The sequence below is a fragment of the Ambystoma mexicanum genome, chromosome 8 (genome assembly GCF_040938575.1).
Source record: "Ambystoma mexicanum isolate Mex_15411 chromosome 8, UKY_AmexF1_1, whole genome shotgun sequence".
Classification (NCBI taxonomy): Eukaryota; Metazoa; Chordata; class Amphibia; order Caudata; family Ambystomatidae; genus Ambystoma; species Ambystoma mexicanum.
In genome coordinates, this window is record NC_090929.1 from 159481339 (window position 1) to 159499513 (window position 18175).

At 45.3% G+C, this 18175-nt stretch overlaps 1 protein-coding gene across 10 annotated transcripts in view; it reads left to right on the top strand.

Moving 5' to 3' along the window:
* KCNT1 (potassium sodium-activated channel subfamily T member 1) overlaps positions 1-18175 on the top strand; it is a 2308650-nt gene that overhangs the window by 1495534 nt on the left and 794941 nt on the right. For 8 of the 10 annotated variants that reach the window (XM_069609538.1, XM_069609540.1, XM_069609541.1 and 5 more), the window contains one exon: positions 9378-9437. The exons of the other annotated variants lie outside the window; for them this stretch is intronic. In XM_069609538.1, coding sequence (XP_069465639.1) covers positions 9378-9437 — 60 coding nt within the window. The remainder of the gene's footprint in view (positions 1-9377; positions 9438-18175) is intronic. 10 annotated transcript variants of the gene reach the window in all.

Here is an 18175-nt window from a genome sequence, read left to right on the forward strand (position 1 = left end):
AGACATGTGTACTACCTCAAAATAGGTGAATACTGCACTGAACAGTCCTACAGTGTACAGCCATGTGTACTCCCTGAAAATAGGTGAATACTGCATTGAACCGGCCTACCTTGTACCAGCCATGTGCACTCCCTGAAACTAGGTGAATGCTGCACTGAACTGCCCTATAGTATACCAGCCATGTGCACTCCCTGAAAATAGGTGAATACTGCATTGAACGGCCCTACAGTGTACCAGCCATGTGCACTCCCTGGAAATAGGTGAATGCTGCACTGAACAACCCTACAGTGTACCAGCCATGTGTACTCCCTGAAAATAGCTGAATACTGCACTGAACAGCCCTACCGTGTACCAGCCATGTGTACTCCCTGAAAATAGGTGAATACTGCACTGAACAGCCCAAAAGTGTCCCAGCCATGTGCACCCCCTGAAAATAGGTGAATACTGCACTCAACAGCTCTACTACTAGCCATGTGCACTCCTTGAAAATAGGTGAATACTGCACTGAAGAGCCCCACAGTGTACCAGCCATGTGCACTCCCTGAAAAAGGTGAATACTGCATTGAACCGTCCTACCTTGTACCAGCCATGTGCACTCTCTGAAACTAGGTTAATGCTGCACTGAACAGCCCTATAGTGTACTAGCCATGTGCACTCCCTGAAAATAGGTGAATACTGTATTGAACAGCCCTACCATGTACCAGCCATGAGCACACCCTGAACATAGGTGAATATTGCACTGAACAGCCCTACGGTGTACAGCCATGTGTACTCCCTGAAAATAGGTGAATAATGCATTCAACAGTACTACAGTTTACCAGCCATGCATACTCCCTCAATATAGGTTAGTACTGCACTGAACGGTCCTAGAGTGTACAGCCATGTGTACTCCCTGGAAATAGGTGAATACTGCATTGAACAGCCCTACAGTGTACCAGCCATGTGCACTCCCTGGAAATAGGTGAATGCTGCACTGAACAGCCCTGCAGTGTACCAGCCATGTGCACTCCCTGAAAATAGGTGAATGCTGCACTGAACAGCCCTGCAGTGTACCAGCCATGTGCACTCCCTGAAAATAGGTGAATACTGCACTAAACAGTCCTAAAGTGTACCAGCCATGTGTACTCCCTCACAATAAGTGAATACTCCACTGAACAGTCCTACAGTGTACAGCCATGTGTAAACCCTGATAATAGGTGAATACTGCATTGAACCGCCCTACCATGCACCAGCCATGTGCACTTCCTGAAAATAGGTGAATACTGCACTGAACAGCCCTACAGTGTACCAGCCATGTGTTCTCCCTGAAAATAGGTAAATACTTCACTGAAGAGCCCCACAGTGTACCAGCCATGTGCATTCCCTGAAAAAGGTGAATACTGCATTGAACAGCCCTACTGTGTACCAGACATGTGTACTCCCTCAAAATAGGTGAATATTGCACTGAACAGTCCTACAGTGTACAGCCATGTGTACTCCCTGAAAATAGGTGAATACTGCATTGAACCGTCCTAACTTGTACCAGCCATGTGCACTCCCTGAAACTAGGTGAATGCTGCACTGAACAGCCCTATAGTGTACCAGCCATGTGCACTCCCTGAAAATAGGTGACTACTGTATTGACCAGCCCTACCATGTACCAGCCATGAGCACACCCTGATCATAGGTGAATATTGCACTGAACAGCCCACCAGTGTACAGCCATGTGTACTCCCTGAAAATAGGTGAATAATGCATTGAACAGTACTACAGTTTACCAGCCATGCATACTCCCTCAATATAGGTTAGTACTGCACTGAACGGTCCTACAGTGTACAGCCATATTTACTCCCTGGAAAATAGGTGAATACTGCAATGAACGGCCCTACAGTGTACCAGCCATGTGCACTCCCTGGAAATAGGTGAATGCTGCACTGAACAGCCCTGCAGTGTACCAGCCATGTGCACTCCCTGAAAATAGGTGAATACTGCACTGAACAGCCCTACAGTGTACCAGCCATGTGTACTTCCTGAAAATAGGTGAATGCTGCACGGAACAGTCCTACTGTGTACCAGCCTTGTGTACTCCCTGAAAATAGGTGAATTCTGCACTAAACAGTCCTAAAGTGTACCAGCCATGTGTACTCCCTCACAATAGGTGAATACTGCACTGAACAGTCCTACAGTGTACAGCCATGTGTACTCCCTGAAAATAGGTGAATACTGCATTGAACCGTCCTACCATGTACCAGCCATGTGCACTCCCTGAAAAAGGTGAATACTGCATTGAACAGCCCTACCGTGTACCAGACATGTGCACTCCCTGCAAATAGGCGAATACTGCACTGAACAGCCCTACAGTGTACCAGCCATGTGTACTCCATGAAAATATGTGAATATTGCACTGAACAGCCCTACAGTGTACCAGCCATGCGTACTCCCTGAAAATAGGTGAATACTGCATTGAACAGTAATACAGTTTACCAGCCATGCGTACTCCCTCAAAATAGGTGAATACTGCATTGAACGGCCCTACAGTGTACAGCCATGTGTACTCCCTGAAAATAGGTGAATACTGCACTGAACGGTCCTACAGTGTACAGCCATGTGTACTCCCTGGAAAATAGGTGAATACCGCATTGAACGGCCCTACAGTGTACCAGCCATGTGCACTCCCTGGAAATAGGTGAATGCTGCACTGAACAGCCCTGCAGTGTACCAGCCATGTGCACTCCCTGAAAATAGGTGAATACTGCACTGAACAGCCCTACAGTGTACCAGCCATGTGTACTTCCTGAAAATAGGTGAATGCTGCACGGAACAGTCCTATTGTGTACCAGCCTTGTGTACTCCCTGAAAATAGGCGAATACTGCACTAAACAGTCCTAAAGTGTACCAGCCATGTGTACTCCCTGAAAAAGGTGAATACTGCACTGAACAGTCCTACAGTGTACAGCCATGTGCACTTCCTGAAAATAGGTGAATACTGCACTGAACAGCCCTACAGTGTACCAGCCATGTGTTCTCCCTGAAAATAGGTGAATACTGCACTGAACAGCCCTACAGTGTACCAGCCATGTGTACTCCCTGAAAAAGGTGAATACTGCATTGAACGGCCCTACAGTGTACCAGCCATGTGCACTCCCTGGAAATAGGTGAATGCTGCACTGAACAACCCTACAGTGTACCAGCCTTGTGTACTCCCTGAAAATAGCTGAATACTGCACTGAACAGCCCTACCGTGTACCAGCCATGTGTACTCCCTGAAAATAGGTGAATACTGCACTGAACAGCCCAAAAGTGTCCCAGCCATGTGCACCCCCTGAAAATAGGTGAATACTGCACTCAACAGCTCTACTACTAGCCATGTGCACTCCTTGAAAATAGGTGAATACTACACTGAAGAGCCCCACAGTGTACCAGTCACGTGCACTCCCTGAAAAAGGTGAATACTGCATTGAACGGCCCTACAGTGTACCAGCCATGTGCACTCCCTGGAAATAGGTGAATGCTGCACTGAACAACCCTACAGTGTACCAGCCTTGTGTACTCCCTGAAAATAGCTGAATACTGCACTGAACAGCCCTACCGTGTACCAGCCATGTGTACTCCCTGAAAATAGGTGAATACTGCACTGAACAGCCCAAAAGTGTCCCAGCCATGTGCACCCCCTGAAAATAGGTGAATACTGCACTCAACAGCTCTACTACTAGCCATGTGCACTCCTTGAAAATAGGTGAATACTACACTGAAGAGCCCCACAGTGTACCAGTCACGTGCACTCCCTGGAAATAGGTGAATGCTGCACTGAACAGCCCTGCAGTGTACCAGCCATGTGCACTCCCTGAAAATAGGTGAATGCTGCACTGAACAGCCCTGCAGTGTCCCAGCCATGAGCACACCCTGAAAATAGGTGAATATTGCACTGAACAGCCCTACGGTGTACAGCCATGTGTACTCCCTGAAAATAGGTGAATAATGCATTGAACAGTACTACAGTTTACCAGCCATGCATACTCCCTCAATATAGGTTAGTACTGCACTGAACGGTCCTACAGTGTACAGCCATGTGTACTCCCTGGAAAATAGGTGAATACCGCATTGAACGGCCCTACAGTGTACCAGCCATGTGCACTCCCTGGAAATAGGTGAATGCTGCACTGAACAGCCCTGCAGTGTACCAGCCATGTGCACTCCCTGAAAATAGGTGAATACTGCACTGAACAGCCCTACAGTGTACTAGCCATGTGTACTTCCTGAAAATAGGTGAATGCTGCACTGAACAGCCCTGCAGTGTACCAGCCATGTGCACTCCCTGAAAATAGGTGAATACTGCACTAAACAGTCCTAAAGTGTACCAGCCATGTGTACTCCCTCACAGTAAGTGAATACTCCACTGAACAGTCCTACAGTGTACAGCCATGTGTAAACCCTGAACATTGGTGAATACTGCATTGAACTGCCCTACCATGCACCAGCCATGTGCACTTCCTGAAAATAGGTGAATACTGCACTGAACAGCCCTACAGTGTACCAGCCATGTTTCCTCCCTGAAAATAGGTGAATACTTCACTGAACAGCCCTACAGTGTACCAGCCATGTGTACTCTCTGAAAATAGGTGAATACTGCACTGAACAGCCCTACAGTGTACCAGCCATGTGTACTCCCTGAAAATAGGTGAATACTGCACTGAACAGCCCTACAGTGTACAGCCATGTGTACTCCCTGAAAATAGGTGAATACTGCATTTAACCGTCCTACCGTGTACCAGCCATGTGCACTTCCTGAAAATAGGTGAATACTGCACTGAACAGCCCTACAGTGTACCAGTCATGTGCACTCCCTGAAAATAGGTGAATACTGCATTGAACCGTCCTACCTTGTACCAGCCATGTGCACTCCCTGAAACTAGGTGAATGCTGCACTGAACAGCCCTATAGTGTACTAGCCATGTGCACTTCCTGAAAATAGGTGAATACTGTATTGAACAGCCCTACCATGTACCAGCCATGAGCACACCCTGAACATAGGTGAATATTGCACTGAACAGCCCTACGGTGTACAGCCATGTGTTCTCCCTCAAAATAGGTGAATAATGCATTGAACAGTACTACAGTTTTCCAGCCATGCATACTCCCTCAATATAGGTTAGTACTGCACTGAACGGTCCTACAGTATATAGCCATGTGTACTCCCTGGAAAATAGGTGAATACCGCTTTGAACGGCCCTACAGTGTACCAGCCATGTGCACTCCCTGGAAATAGGTGAATGCTGCACTGAACAGCCCTGCAGTGTACCAGCCATGTGCACTCCCTGAAAATAGGTGAATACTGCACTGAACAGCCCTACAGTGTACCAGCCATGTGTACTTCCTGAAAATAGGTGAATGCTGCACGGAACAGTCCTATTGTGTACCAGCCTTGTGTACTCCCTGAAAATAGGCGAATACTGCACTAAACAGTCCTAAAGTGTACCAGCCATGTGTACTCCCTGAAAAAGGTGAATACTGCACTGAACAGTCCTACAGTGTACAGCCATGTGCACTTCCTGAAAATAGGTGAATACTGCACTGAACAGCCCTACAGTGTACCAGCCATGTGTTCTCCCTGAAAATAGGTGAATACTGCACTGAACAGCCCTACAGTGTACCAGCCATGTGTACTCCCTGAAAAAGGTGAATACTGCATTGAACGGCCCTACAGTGTACCAGCCATGTGCACTCCCTGGAAATAGGTGAATGCTGCACTGAACAACCCTACAGTGTACCAGCCTTGTGTACTCCCTGAAAATAGCTGAATACTGCACTGAACAGCCCTACCGTGTACCAGCCATGTGTACTCCCTGAAAATAGGTGAATACTGCACTGAACAGCCCAAAAGTGTCCCAGCCATGTGCACCCCCTGAAAATAGGTGAATACTGCACTCAACAGCTCTACTACTAGCCATGTGCACTCCTTGAAAATAGGTGAATACTACACTGAAGAGCCCCACAGTGTACCAGTCACGTGCACTCCCTGGAAATAGGTGAATGCTGCACTGAACAGCCCTGCAGTGTACCAGCCATGTGCACTCCCTGAAAATAGGTGAATGCTGCACTGAACAGCCCTGCAGTGTCCCAGCCATGAGCACACCCTGAAAATAGGTGAATATTGCACTGAACAGCCCTACGGTGTACAGCCATGTGTACTCCCTGAAAATAGGTGAATAATGCATTGAACAGTACTACAGTTTACCAGCCATGCATACTCCCTCAATATAGGTTAGTACTGCACTGAACGGTCCTACAGTGTACAGCCATGTGTACTCCCTGGAAAATAGGTGAATACCGCATTGAACGGCCCTACAGTGTACCAGCCATGTGCACTCCCTGGAAATAGGTGAATGCTGCACTGAACAGCCCTGCAGTGTACCAGCCATGTGCACTCCCTGAAAATAGGTGAATACTGCACTGAACAGCCCTACAGTGTACTAGCCATGTGTACTTCCTGAAAATAGGTGAATGCTGCACTGAACAGCCCTGCAGTGTACCAGCCATGTGCACTCCCTGAAAATAGGTGAATACTGCACTAAACAGTCCTAAAGTGTACCAGCCATGTGTACTCCCTCACAGTAAGTGAATACTCCACTGAACAGTCCTACAGTGTACAGCCATGTGTAAACCCTGAAAATTGGTGAATACTGCATTGAACTGCCCTACCATGCACCAGCCATGTGCACTTCCTGAAAATAGGTGAATACTGCACTGAACAGCCCTACAGTGTACCAGCCATGTTTCCTCCCTGAAAATAGGTGAATACTTCACTGAACAGCCCTACAGTGTACCAGCCATGTGTACTCTCTGAAAATAGGTGAATACTGCACTGAACAGCCCTACAGTGTACCAGCCATGTGTACTCCCTGAAAATAGGTGAATACTGCACTGAACAGCCCTACAGTGTACAGCCATGTGTACTCCCTGAAAATAGGTGAATACTGCATTTAACCGTCCTACCGTGTACCAGCCATGTGCACTTCCTGAAAATAGGTGAATACTGCACTGAACAGCCCTACAGTGTACCAGTCATGTGCACTCCCTGAAAATAGGTGAATACTGCATTGAACCGTCCTACCTTGTACCAGCCATGTGCACTCCCTGAAACTAGGTGAATGCTGCACTGAACAGCCCTATAGTGTACTAGCCATGTGCACTTCCTGAAAATAGGTGAATACTGTATTGAACAGCCCTACCATGTACCAGCCATGAGCACACCCTGAACATAGGTGAATATTGCACTGAACAGCCCTACGGTGTACAGCCATGTGTTCTCCCTCAAAATAGGTGAATAATGCATTGAACAGTACTACAGTTTTCCAGCCATGCATACTCCCTCAATATAGGTTAGTACTGCACTGAACGGTCCTACAGTATATAGCCATGTGTACTCCCTGGAAAATAGGTGAATACCGCTTTGAACGGCCCTACAGTGTACCAGCCATGTGCACTCCCTGGAAATAGGTGAATGCTGCACTGAACAGCCCTGCAGTGTACCAGCCATGTGCACTCCCTGAAAATAGGTGAATACTGCACTGAACAGCCCTACAGTGTACCAGCCATGTGTACTTCCTGAAAATAGGTGAATGCTGCACGGAACAGTCCTATTGTGTACCAGCCTTGTGTACTCCCTGAAAATAGGCGAATACTGCACTAAACAGTCCTAAAGTGTACCAGCCATGTGTACTCCCTGAAAAAGGTGAATACTGCACTGAACAGTCCTACAGTGTACAGCCATGTGCACTTCCTGAAAATAGGTGAATACTGCACTGAACAGCCCTACAGTGTACCAGCCATGTGTTCTCCCTGAAAATAGGTGAATACTGCACTGAACAGCCCTACAGTGTACCAGCCATGTGTACTCCCTGAAAAAGGTGAATACTGCATTGAACAGCCCTACCGTGTACCAGCCATGTGCACTCCCTTAAAAAGGTGAATACTGCATTGAACAGCCCTACAGTGTACCAGTAATGTGTACTCCCTCAAAATAGGTGAATATGCAACAAGAAAAGTTACTCTGAACCAAGAAACCTGAAAGATCACCACATAGGAGCACGCCCCTGCCTCCACCCACACAGCTCCACGAATTACATTCAAGGTGCAAAGAAATATGTGGTACACAAAGATATTCTTTTGAGTAAAGTACATATTTACTCATCTAAAAAGACCTCAATTAATAATGCAGTTACCTTTTTGCTTGCTAAAAAAATCCTTGTCCCCAAAAAATAAGGAGTAAAATATACCCCTTTAAAGAAATCGCACCTGAAAACATAATGCTGAATGAATTGCTGCATTGGATTAATGGGGGCTGGGGGGGATTAATTATTACGGATTATTGATAGGATGTTTATTTTCATGAAGTTTTACAAAGTTGCTGGTGGGGTACTTGTGTTTGCTGCTTTTGTTTAAGCAAAACACTGAACAATCTTTTTGAGAGTCGAAACAATTTGTAGATATTCAACACAGAGAAATGATTCTGAAAAGAGACAGTGTTGGCGTGACCATGTTTATTCCCGCACCGCTGTCCATCCACACAATTGCACTCAACCCGTTGAAACCCATCCTCTATCTATATAACATGATTTCCTTCAAGGAAATAGCAGTGTCTGATCCACGCAACATGGCCGCATTGGTCTGCAGATTAGACCAGCTTGATGTGTGCAGCATGCATCGCTGACTCTTCTTCAATTACACCAAAAAGCAAGTCTGCTGAGCAAAGAGGGGGCTTGACAACCTGGCAGACATTATGAAGTGGAGTCATTGGGAACTGAACAGCAAAACTACAGTAAGGAGAATTGATGCAAAGCAACCCATATGCTTTGAAAATGTAAAGAGTAAGGCTTTCTTTGTCGTATGAGGGCATTAAGCTCAGCCTCTCCATTTACAAAGCCAAAGTTATTGCCTGTGATTATTTTAACTCTTGTACTCCTGGTGAATGCAGAACTTTCAGCTCCTTCGTATTTCACCACAGGAATGGGCTGCAAACCAAACTGACATCTTGTAAACTGCTGTTAGTTGGTCCAATATTGTTGATGGTGCCTGGGGCTGAGGTGGAGAAAGCTGGGTTTCTGCTTCACACGCGTCATGTCTCACAGTCAGTCCAGCAAACCCTATGAGGGGAGGTGTGTGAATCAGAAAGTGAGGAAGTCTAGAGTCGAACAATCGAATTAATAACCTCCCAGCTGCCTAAAAAAGGCTCAGTAGCAGACACATCTCAGCTACCAAAAGAAATTGTGAATTTCCCACAATAACTTCCACAATATTCTCACCCAAAAGATTTGCAACGTTTAAGTGATTTACAGCATGAAACATGTTTGCTGCAACTGAATGATATCGCTGTGTGTATTCTTTTGTTTTCTTTTCAGTTGGGGTTGTCCAAAACAACCTTACACGAAATTTGACCCAGCATCAGAAAAAATAAATTGGTGAGTTGATGGCAGACATCTTGGTTTTTTAAATGTTATTTCTTTAACACTTTAACATTTCCTTTATTTGCTAAGTATTCAGTGGGAGGGGAATGAGAGACCTAGAGCCTGATTCATGGAAAACGCAAATAAGTCCCGCAAAGTCCCTCACAAATGAAAACGACTGCGCATCCCTACGTGCAAAAGATCCTGTGAACACTAGGTGGATTTATGTAATTCAGAACACAAAGTAACCCTCTGCACAAGTAGCGGCCGGAACGCCCACGACACATCACCACGTAAAGCAAATCCAGCCACATATTGCAACCTTTGTGCCTTCCTCGTCCGCAAAGTAATGCACCCCGGCAATACTGCGTGTGAACCCCCCAACCGAGGCAGTAACCCGGTAACACTGTGAGGGGTCCCGCGTAACTGTTAACAGCACCCCGTCAATATGTGTACCATCTTTCGTAACTTTAGTAGGTCCCCAGTAAATCTGCATTTGAACCCCCATAAACTGTGACTGCACTCCTCTACTCTCCATACGCACACCCCTAACTGCGATCAGCAGCCCAACTGCAAGCACGCACCACTAAATTCCAAATCGGACATCACCTTTGCGTGGTGATTCCTATGTGATTGGCTCCTTGCACCTGTTTCACGTGGTGGTCTGGACGGGAGCTTTGTGTGCTGATTTCCCCAACGTGATGTTGCACAGTCAGATCCATGAATACGCTTGGTTTTGCATGGTGCTGGATGTGTGATTTCCTTGTGCAGGCCATCATTCGACACACCCACGTTGTTCCCTGTTCTTCCCCATTCTGCGTGGAGAATGGGGAATAAGCATGTTCCGACCCCTATTTAAATCTCTCTGCAGGCCCAACCTACACTCTGTGTGAAGTCTCATGCAATGTGCTCCACTGCACGCAGAGACCTTCCGCACCAGCATGAAGTCCCTGCAATGTCCCGAAAAGGCCTGCAAAGTCGATTCCATGAATCGACAAAGGGGGTTTTGCGCACTGAATGGCGTGCAAAGTCACTATTCAGCGCACATAAAATTCCATGAATCAGGACCCTAGCAGTCTATTGTCAAATGTCAAAAGTAATTTTCGTGCAGTTGAACCAGATGAAGGGAGACATGCAGCTCTCCAAGACATGATCTTTCTGGAGGGTATCACTTCATTTTAGGGGTGCCCATCAGCTTGCAGTTGAGTCCTCTCCTAGGTCTCTAGCACACACTGATGTTCAGATTCAACCCCCTTTGTGCACTGACTGTTCCCAGATGAGCCAAGTAGAACCTGATGGCCAGGATTCCTGTGGTGCAGCAGTTGATGGCAGGGTAGTTGTTTAGAATTCACTTTCTCTACGTGTCAGTCGCCTAAGACACATTTTAACATCACTTCAAGTGTTGATTATTGTGCAATCCTTCCATCTTGAGGCTACACCACCATTTTGAGGATCCATGTAATAATGTCGCCATGAAAAAGTCATCAGGTTCTGGCGACTTTTTCCTGCCTACCAAAAATCTTTCCCCAAATATTCTAGGAGGGGAATCATTTTTCACCTCGAGTCCTATAATATTTGGGGAAAGTGTTTGATAGCCTGGAGGGTGCATCATTAATTGACGACTTTTTTCATGGCGACATTATTACCATTTTTATGTACATCTGAAGACACCGTCGCTAAGGTCTGCTACTCTTTATCTGTATTTACATGTCCCACAAACCTGTGTGAAGAATCTAACACTTGATGGCACGTACACGTAGAGTCTTTCACCCAAAAAACATGCACACAAATGAGTCACTTGGGGCTGCAGTTACTTGTGCTGTCCTGTTGCCACTCCTTTCACTCTGTTTCATCATCTCCTGGGAGATGTGGAAGTTGCTTATCTGTGTCACACCTCCTCTGAGAAAGTATCATCCACTGAGTTTATCACAGTCAAAGGCTGAATGACTTCTCCTCATGAGTTGAAATTGGGGTCTTTATCTATATGTTGGGTCATAGATGGTATGATGAGTCATCGTTGCACCCTACGAACTTGGGGAAATGATGCCATTGAATCGAATGGCAAGGTCTGTGTTGGAATGAACCTTTGCACAGGCTCAATGGAGGTCCTTACACCACTCCCAGGGAGACCCATCACAGAGTGGCTATGATTTTGATGCACTGGCTATAGGATGTAAGGATGGAGGAAGACTCTAATTCCTCAGGTAGGGATTTCCACCTTCCTCACTAGCTTTTGTGTCCACACAAAGAATTGCCCAGTCTGTCCATCACAATGCATCTGGAATCCTTCCTGAGATGTTCCACGTGCCCTCCCTTTCAGGTACGACTAGAGCGAGCTCTGGCTCTTTACCAGAGCTCTTGCAGCAGTATATAGAGGCATACATTAGAAATGAGCAATCGCACCAGCGATTCAAGACAATGATTAAAACCTGGCTCTTTGACAAATTCGATTAAGGCCGTAACTAACTCCATCAATGCTCCTAATATGTGGTAACTGAATGTATATATCTAACGTGTATCCCAAGTCTGTAATGAAGTGAAGTTTTTAGGTAACCAACGCCGTGATACCCTTGGGTTTGGGCGTGTAACAAATGCAATAAATAAATAAATAAATAAATACATAAATCGAGGGGACTTGTGTCAATCAGCTGCTCCCTGATGCAGAAAGAGGCAATCAATCACTGTGAAAGCTGTTTTTATACCAGTGTGAAACTCATGCAACTGTGTAAGGTGGGGGACACATGTTGAGTATTGCTTTCAAGAGTTGCCTTGTGTGTCCGTACTGCATGACACATTTGTATGTTTGCACTTTTGTTCTGCATTACAGCATGGATAAATAATCTGGTAAGAAGGCTACCAATCCATCACACCTGCTGTGATGCAGAGCGTGCCTTTCATTATACCATTTCTTTTTAACTGATGCAGTAGCTTGGCAGGCGCAAACATGGAATGAAGAATATGCCTCACAATGTTACTGTTACTTGTATTATGTGTTATGCAGTGTGCTCTGTGCTACTGTTTCCATTCAGTCTGTGTTTTCCTTGTGTCTGACAGTTGTACCTGCAGCATATAATGATGTATTCACTGTATCACGTATCTTATTGTTGCAAAACATTATTGCTCTTTGCTGTTTAACTTTGAGCCATGTGACATGAAACGCAACAATACATTAGAGTGAATGAATATCCACATTATGTGATGGGAGCACATGTTTGCCTACAGGGGGCCACATTCTAAATCTGTATTTAGAACAGGGGGGTGGTCCTGACCTTAAAGATTTAAGCTACAATGATTTGCTGTAGACACAATTTTCATACAACTCCATATACAGTACTGCTCACTTAACAGATTATTTTGGGAGGAAAAACATACAAATCCAAATTCTGAAAGGGCTGGAAAACAAGTTTTTTTTACCTTTATTACTTTAGGTCACATATTACAGCGTAGCAGCCCCACTGTCCTGTAAACTTCCAGATAAATAGTAGACAGAAAAATCTACAACTTAGTCATCAGCATACTCTATTTTGTACAGCGAGGACTTGAGTATTTAAACAGGGGGAGAAAGGCATTGAATGCAGCGTTTTGTATTTGTAAGCGTACCAGAGTTAAGCTGAACTTTAGGCATTCTATTTACATTTTCAGAAAGAACACATTAAAGAAAAGAGAGGTGTAGTTTGTTGGCTCCACAATACTACTTTTTTACTCAATTCTATTACCTATGTGTTGGTTAAACAAAATATTGATTCATATTTGTCATCAGTGTTTTGTACAAAACAAACATTTGCTTGAAAGAACCTGAAAGTAAGGTCTGCTGAGAGGCAACACTTTTGCAGCCAATACTTTGTACACAACAGTTTTTTGCTTCGCGACACCTAAAAATAGGAACTGCTAGGAGGCGACGTCCACACTAGAGGTGGTAAAGATGATGTCTGTCGTAGGTCTTAGTGTTGTAAATGTAGGACCGTATGACGTTAGACGTTTTGGCTGTATAGAGATAGCAGCCTTCTTCTATGGCCCAGAATAGCAGGTCTTCCTATAATTTAAGAAACAATATACGGAATATTGTTGAGTATCCAGAATATGGATTTTGTGTGCAGACAATAAAAAACCCGTGAGGGGTTACACACTGTGGATAGGCCCTCCGGAACCCATGTACTGACCTTGCATTGAAAGGGGTGGGGAGCTCTGGATGAATGGGCTCCTGGAGATACAGGGAGAGTGATGTTGGTAACCCGATAGTGTGATGCGATGTTGGGTTGCCTACAAATAAATCAACATGTGGCAGAAGTTACACACGTGACTTGAACACCGGGTGCTGGAGCAAGGATATAAGTGAAAGTATAGTACCTTGTTTATCATGCACTGGGGATGCAGGGTGCTGGAGGGGTCCCTCGGAGGGGAGCAGTTCGGTAGGACAAAGTATCCTGTCCGGAGGTATGAGGCGTTCAGGCACGCGAATCTGGGTGGAGGGGGTGTGAGGGACAAAAGTGGAAAAAGGGAAACAAAGCCTGGTAAGAAATCGTAGACCCGGCTATGGTTGGAGGCAGGAGGGAGGTAGGGGTGGCCCAGTGTGGGCATCAGCTTACCTATTCTTCCGTGCGCGAGCACACTGGATGTGCTGTGTCTCGTCTCCGTCTCGTCTCCGGGGACTAGAGCTGTGCGAGTAAGGCATGGAGCGCATGTGCAAAGGCTACGTTTACGCCTGTTGCGCATGCGCATGCGTCCCGTAGATCCGTAGCTACGGTGACACGGGCGCATGTGTAGAAGCTGAATGGATGTCTATTGCGCATGTGTGTGAGTGCAGTGGTCCGTTGTTATGGAGATACGGGCGCGTGTGAATATATCCTGCGGCCTCGTAATACGCTGGGGCGTGGTGGGTAAGTTTGAGAAGGAGAATATGCACAGGGATGTTAATGCTGTCGTGCTGGCGGCAGTGGGCCCACACAGACCCTGGCTAAGTTACATGCTTTGACTGTGGAGGACCACATCCAGCATGAAGTGCTGATTCGAAACATAGTGCTGGCTAAATCAGTGCATCTAGTGTAAACCAAACAAACAAGCCCAAGTTGGAAGGGGCAAGTATGTGGGACTGATGGTGTATGTTTGGTGTGCAGGGATGGGGGGAAAGAAAAGGGGTGGGATGGGGGGGAAGGGGAGGAAGTTGCCTGAGGCTGTGTGGAGGAATGCATGGACCTAAGGTAGTCCCTCCTCAGAAGAGCCTGGTGCTTATAGGTACTCAACTGGGGCAAGTTCATTCAGACCATGAGTTGTGGTCTGTAATTTAAAGATCCACCAGGATTCTTTAAAGTTCAGAGCATTGGCGGTATTGGAATTGTCACTCACTTTGTCCACTACCCACCATTTAAAGGAGTCACAGTTGTGCTGGTATTCGAGGAAGTGAGAAACTAACGGTGCGTTATGAATCTTACATCTTATTCTCGACTTGTGTTCTCCTATTCTTTTGTTAACTGGCCTCGATGTTTGTCCTATGTATCGTAAGTGGCAAGGGCATTCGATGAGGTAGATAACATTGGGTGTCTTACAGTTCGAGAAGTGGCAGATTTCCCACTCTTTGCCATCCACCGGGAAAGACCGTAGTTTCTTGGTTTGACTGCAGACAGAGCAGTTGCCACATGGGTGGTGACCCCGGATCTCCTGCATATTCCACAGAGTAGATCTGGAATCTTTTCGCTTGTTCCTGGCATGTGTTAAGAGGTCTTTTAGGTTTTTGGATCTCTTCAAAGCCATTCTCGGCAGTGGTTCACCTGGCAGGCTCAACTGGACAATGGGCCATAATTTTTTGATAGTGCCTCTGAGCTTGGATGTGTTGGTGTTAAAGGTCGTGACACACGTCATGGTGTCTTCAGAGTCTTGATTACGGACCTTGGGGGTCAGTAAAACTTCTCTGGGTGTATATAAGGCCCTTTTCTTCGTGTCCTTCAGAAGTTTTTTGGGGTATCCTCTGTTTTCAAGTTTAAGTTGTAGTTCTGACACGTGTGTTTTAAAATCCTTAGTGTCTGTGCAGTTGCGTCTGATTCTGAGGAATTGTCCGTAGGGCAGGTTGGTACGTAGACTTTTGAGATGATTGCTTCTGTAGTACAAAGTGGTATTACGGTCCGTCTCTTTTTTGAAAATTGAGCATGAGATTTTACCGTCTGTGGCCATTATGTTGAGGTCCAGGAAGTTCATTTTCTCATTATTATGGCTCATCGTGAATTGGATTTCTTGTGTTAAATTGTTGATCCTTTCTAAGAAATTTGCCAATTCTTGCTTGCTGCCATGCCATATAAAAATAACATCATCGATGTATCTGTACCATAGGCGAATGTTGTTGTGGAATGGATTGATATCGTTCAGTATGTAGGTTTTCTCATATTCGGCCATGAAGATGATGGCTAGGCTCGGTGCATACGCTGCCCCCATGGCTGTGCCGCAGGTCTGCTGATAGAAAGTATCATTGAATGAAAAGTAATTATTGGTTATTGCAAAGTCCAGAAGTTCAGAAATAATGTTTGCCGGAACTCTTTTTCTGTATCATATGTAGGACTAGATGTTGTCTTATGCATTCAACTGCCTGTCCCTGAGGGATGCTAGTGTACAGGCTCTTGATGTCCATGGTGACAATTTCTTCCATGCTAGGATCGAATAGTTGGTTTTCAAAAATGGTGATGGTCATCATGGTATCCTTGAGGTATGTGGGTGTGTTTTGGCAGAGAGGTTTGAGAAAGAAGTCTATGAATTTGTACACAGGTTCAAGTATGGAGCCACATCCTGAGACGATCGGTCTACCTGGGGGCAAGGTCGTGTTTTTATGAATTTTGGGTAAGGCGTAAAACGCCGGTATCCTTCCCTCAGCAGTGTTTAAGAACGCCTCTTCTTTGTCGGAGATCCAATTTCTTTCGACTGCGTACTTTGTCATTTCTTGTATTTTGTTTTTCAGCTGGTTTGTGGGGTCTTTTTGATTTTTTTATAGTTGTTGTCTTCATTTAATAATGCCATGACCATTAGCGTATATTGCTCTCTACTTTGTATCACGATGCCACCGCCCTTGTCTGCCATTTTTATCACAATGTCGGGGTTGTTTCCCAAAGATTTAAGTGCCCTTTGTTACCCAGTAGTGAGGTTGTTTCTGTGATGGTTTTGTGTACACTTGAGTTTTTTTATTTCCTGTCTGAGGCATTTTTCAAATGCAAGAAATGTAGAAGGAATGTCACTGTCCCTTGGGTGGAATTCACTTTTTGGTCTTAATCCTGTGTCCTCTGCTTCTTGGGGTACGTTTCTATCCTTAAAGAAGATTTTCCTTCTGATCGTGCGTAAAAAGGTGGATACTTCACCATCCAGTTGGAGCCAGTCCGTGGTTTTCGTTGGTACATAGAAGAGGCCTTTTGCCAAGAGGGAGGTCTCATCTCTGGAGAGTGGTATGCTTGAAAGGTTAAATATAGGGATTAGGTCTGGTGTCTTCGGTTGCCCCTGCGTCTCTTGCCTGGATGTCCCCACTGTGGGAAATTGTAGAAAGGCATTTGAAATGGAGGTGGGGGCCCCAGAACCCGCCTCTGGGGCCCCCTTGCCCTAAAAAAGGCATCTGAGGTGGTGGTAGGAATTGACCATAATTCGGGTTGTTGCCTCCTGAATTGCTTTGATCTCCCGATGAGGATCCTGAGCTTGAATTGTCTGAGCCAGAGAAGGAGACGCCTTTGCGGCGACTTCTATTGAATCCCCTTGTTTAGCAGTTCTTTCCTTTTCGTTGATGTCTTTGTAATCTATTGCCAGGTAAGGGTAAACATTTTCTAGTTTGAAGTTTTTAATATCCTTGGCAAGTTTTTTGTGTTTTCTTTCTAATGTGAGGGCTGAGAAAGTTTCAAGGGTTGCATCTATTTCTTTAAGTTTGTCCCTCGCGTTGGCAATAGTGTCATCATTGAGGAATTTGTTTTCCTCATTTTTAAGATCCGCCAACATTTTGGTATGTATTCTCTTAGCTGTTGTAATAGTGAGAGCCATTAGGTCTCTGCTGCATTTGGTGGAGATTTTGCAAATGTCCTCCATATATACCCTATCATCTAAAAAAAGGGCTGGCTCATTGCGTATTATTAGGCCTAGTGGCACCATGTTTGCTCGTAAGTATTTGCGTAGGAAGTGGCCATGTACCTCTGTCCTGAAAACACGTTTTTTGAAGTTAAGGAGATCCTCACCAGTAGCAGTGGAATCTAGATGTGCTTGGGCCCCTTCCATGTTGAAGAGTGTGGGACCCTGAATCATATCATTAATTTGCTCCTCCGAGAAGCTGAGTGTGTGCTCCATGTTCGAAGGATTCGTGTGATGCAAGTGTCGATCAGGGTGGAGGGAAAAAAATCCACACTGGTGTAACTTAAGTGGATATGTGATGCTCACGGGTAAAAGAACAAATAAAAACAAGTTTCACATTAGTGAATATGTAAAACCAATTTATGATCCCTATTATAGCATTGCTATATCAACAAATTTAGTAACCTGAGGGATAGCCTATAATCGGGCAGGACGATAGGGCTTATGCAAATATTTAGAACAGGGGGGTGGTCCTGACCTTAAACATTTAAGCTACAATGATTTGCTGTAGACACAATTTTCATACAACTCTATATACAGTACTGCTCAATTAACAGATTATGCATTTTGGGAGGAAAAACATACAAATCCAAATTCTGAAAGGGCTGGAAAACCAGTTTTTTTACCTTTATTACTTTAGGTCACATATTACAGCGTAGCAGCCCCACTGT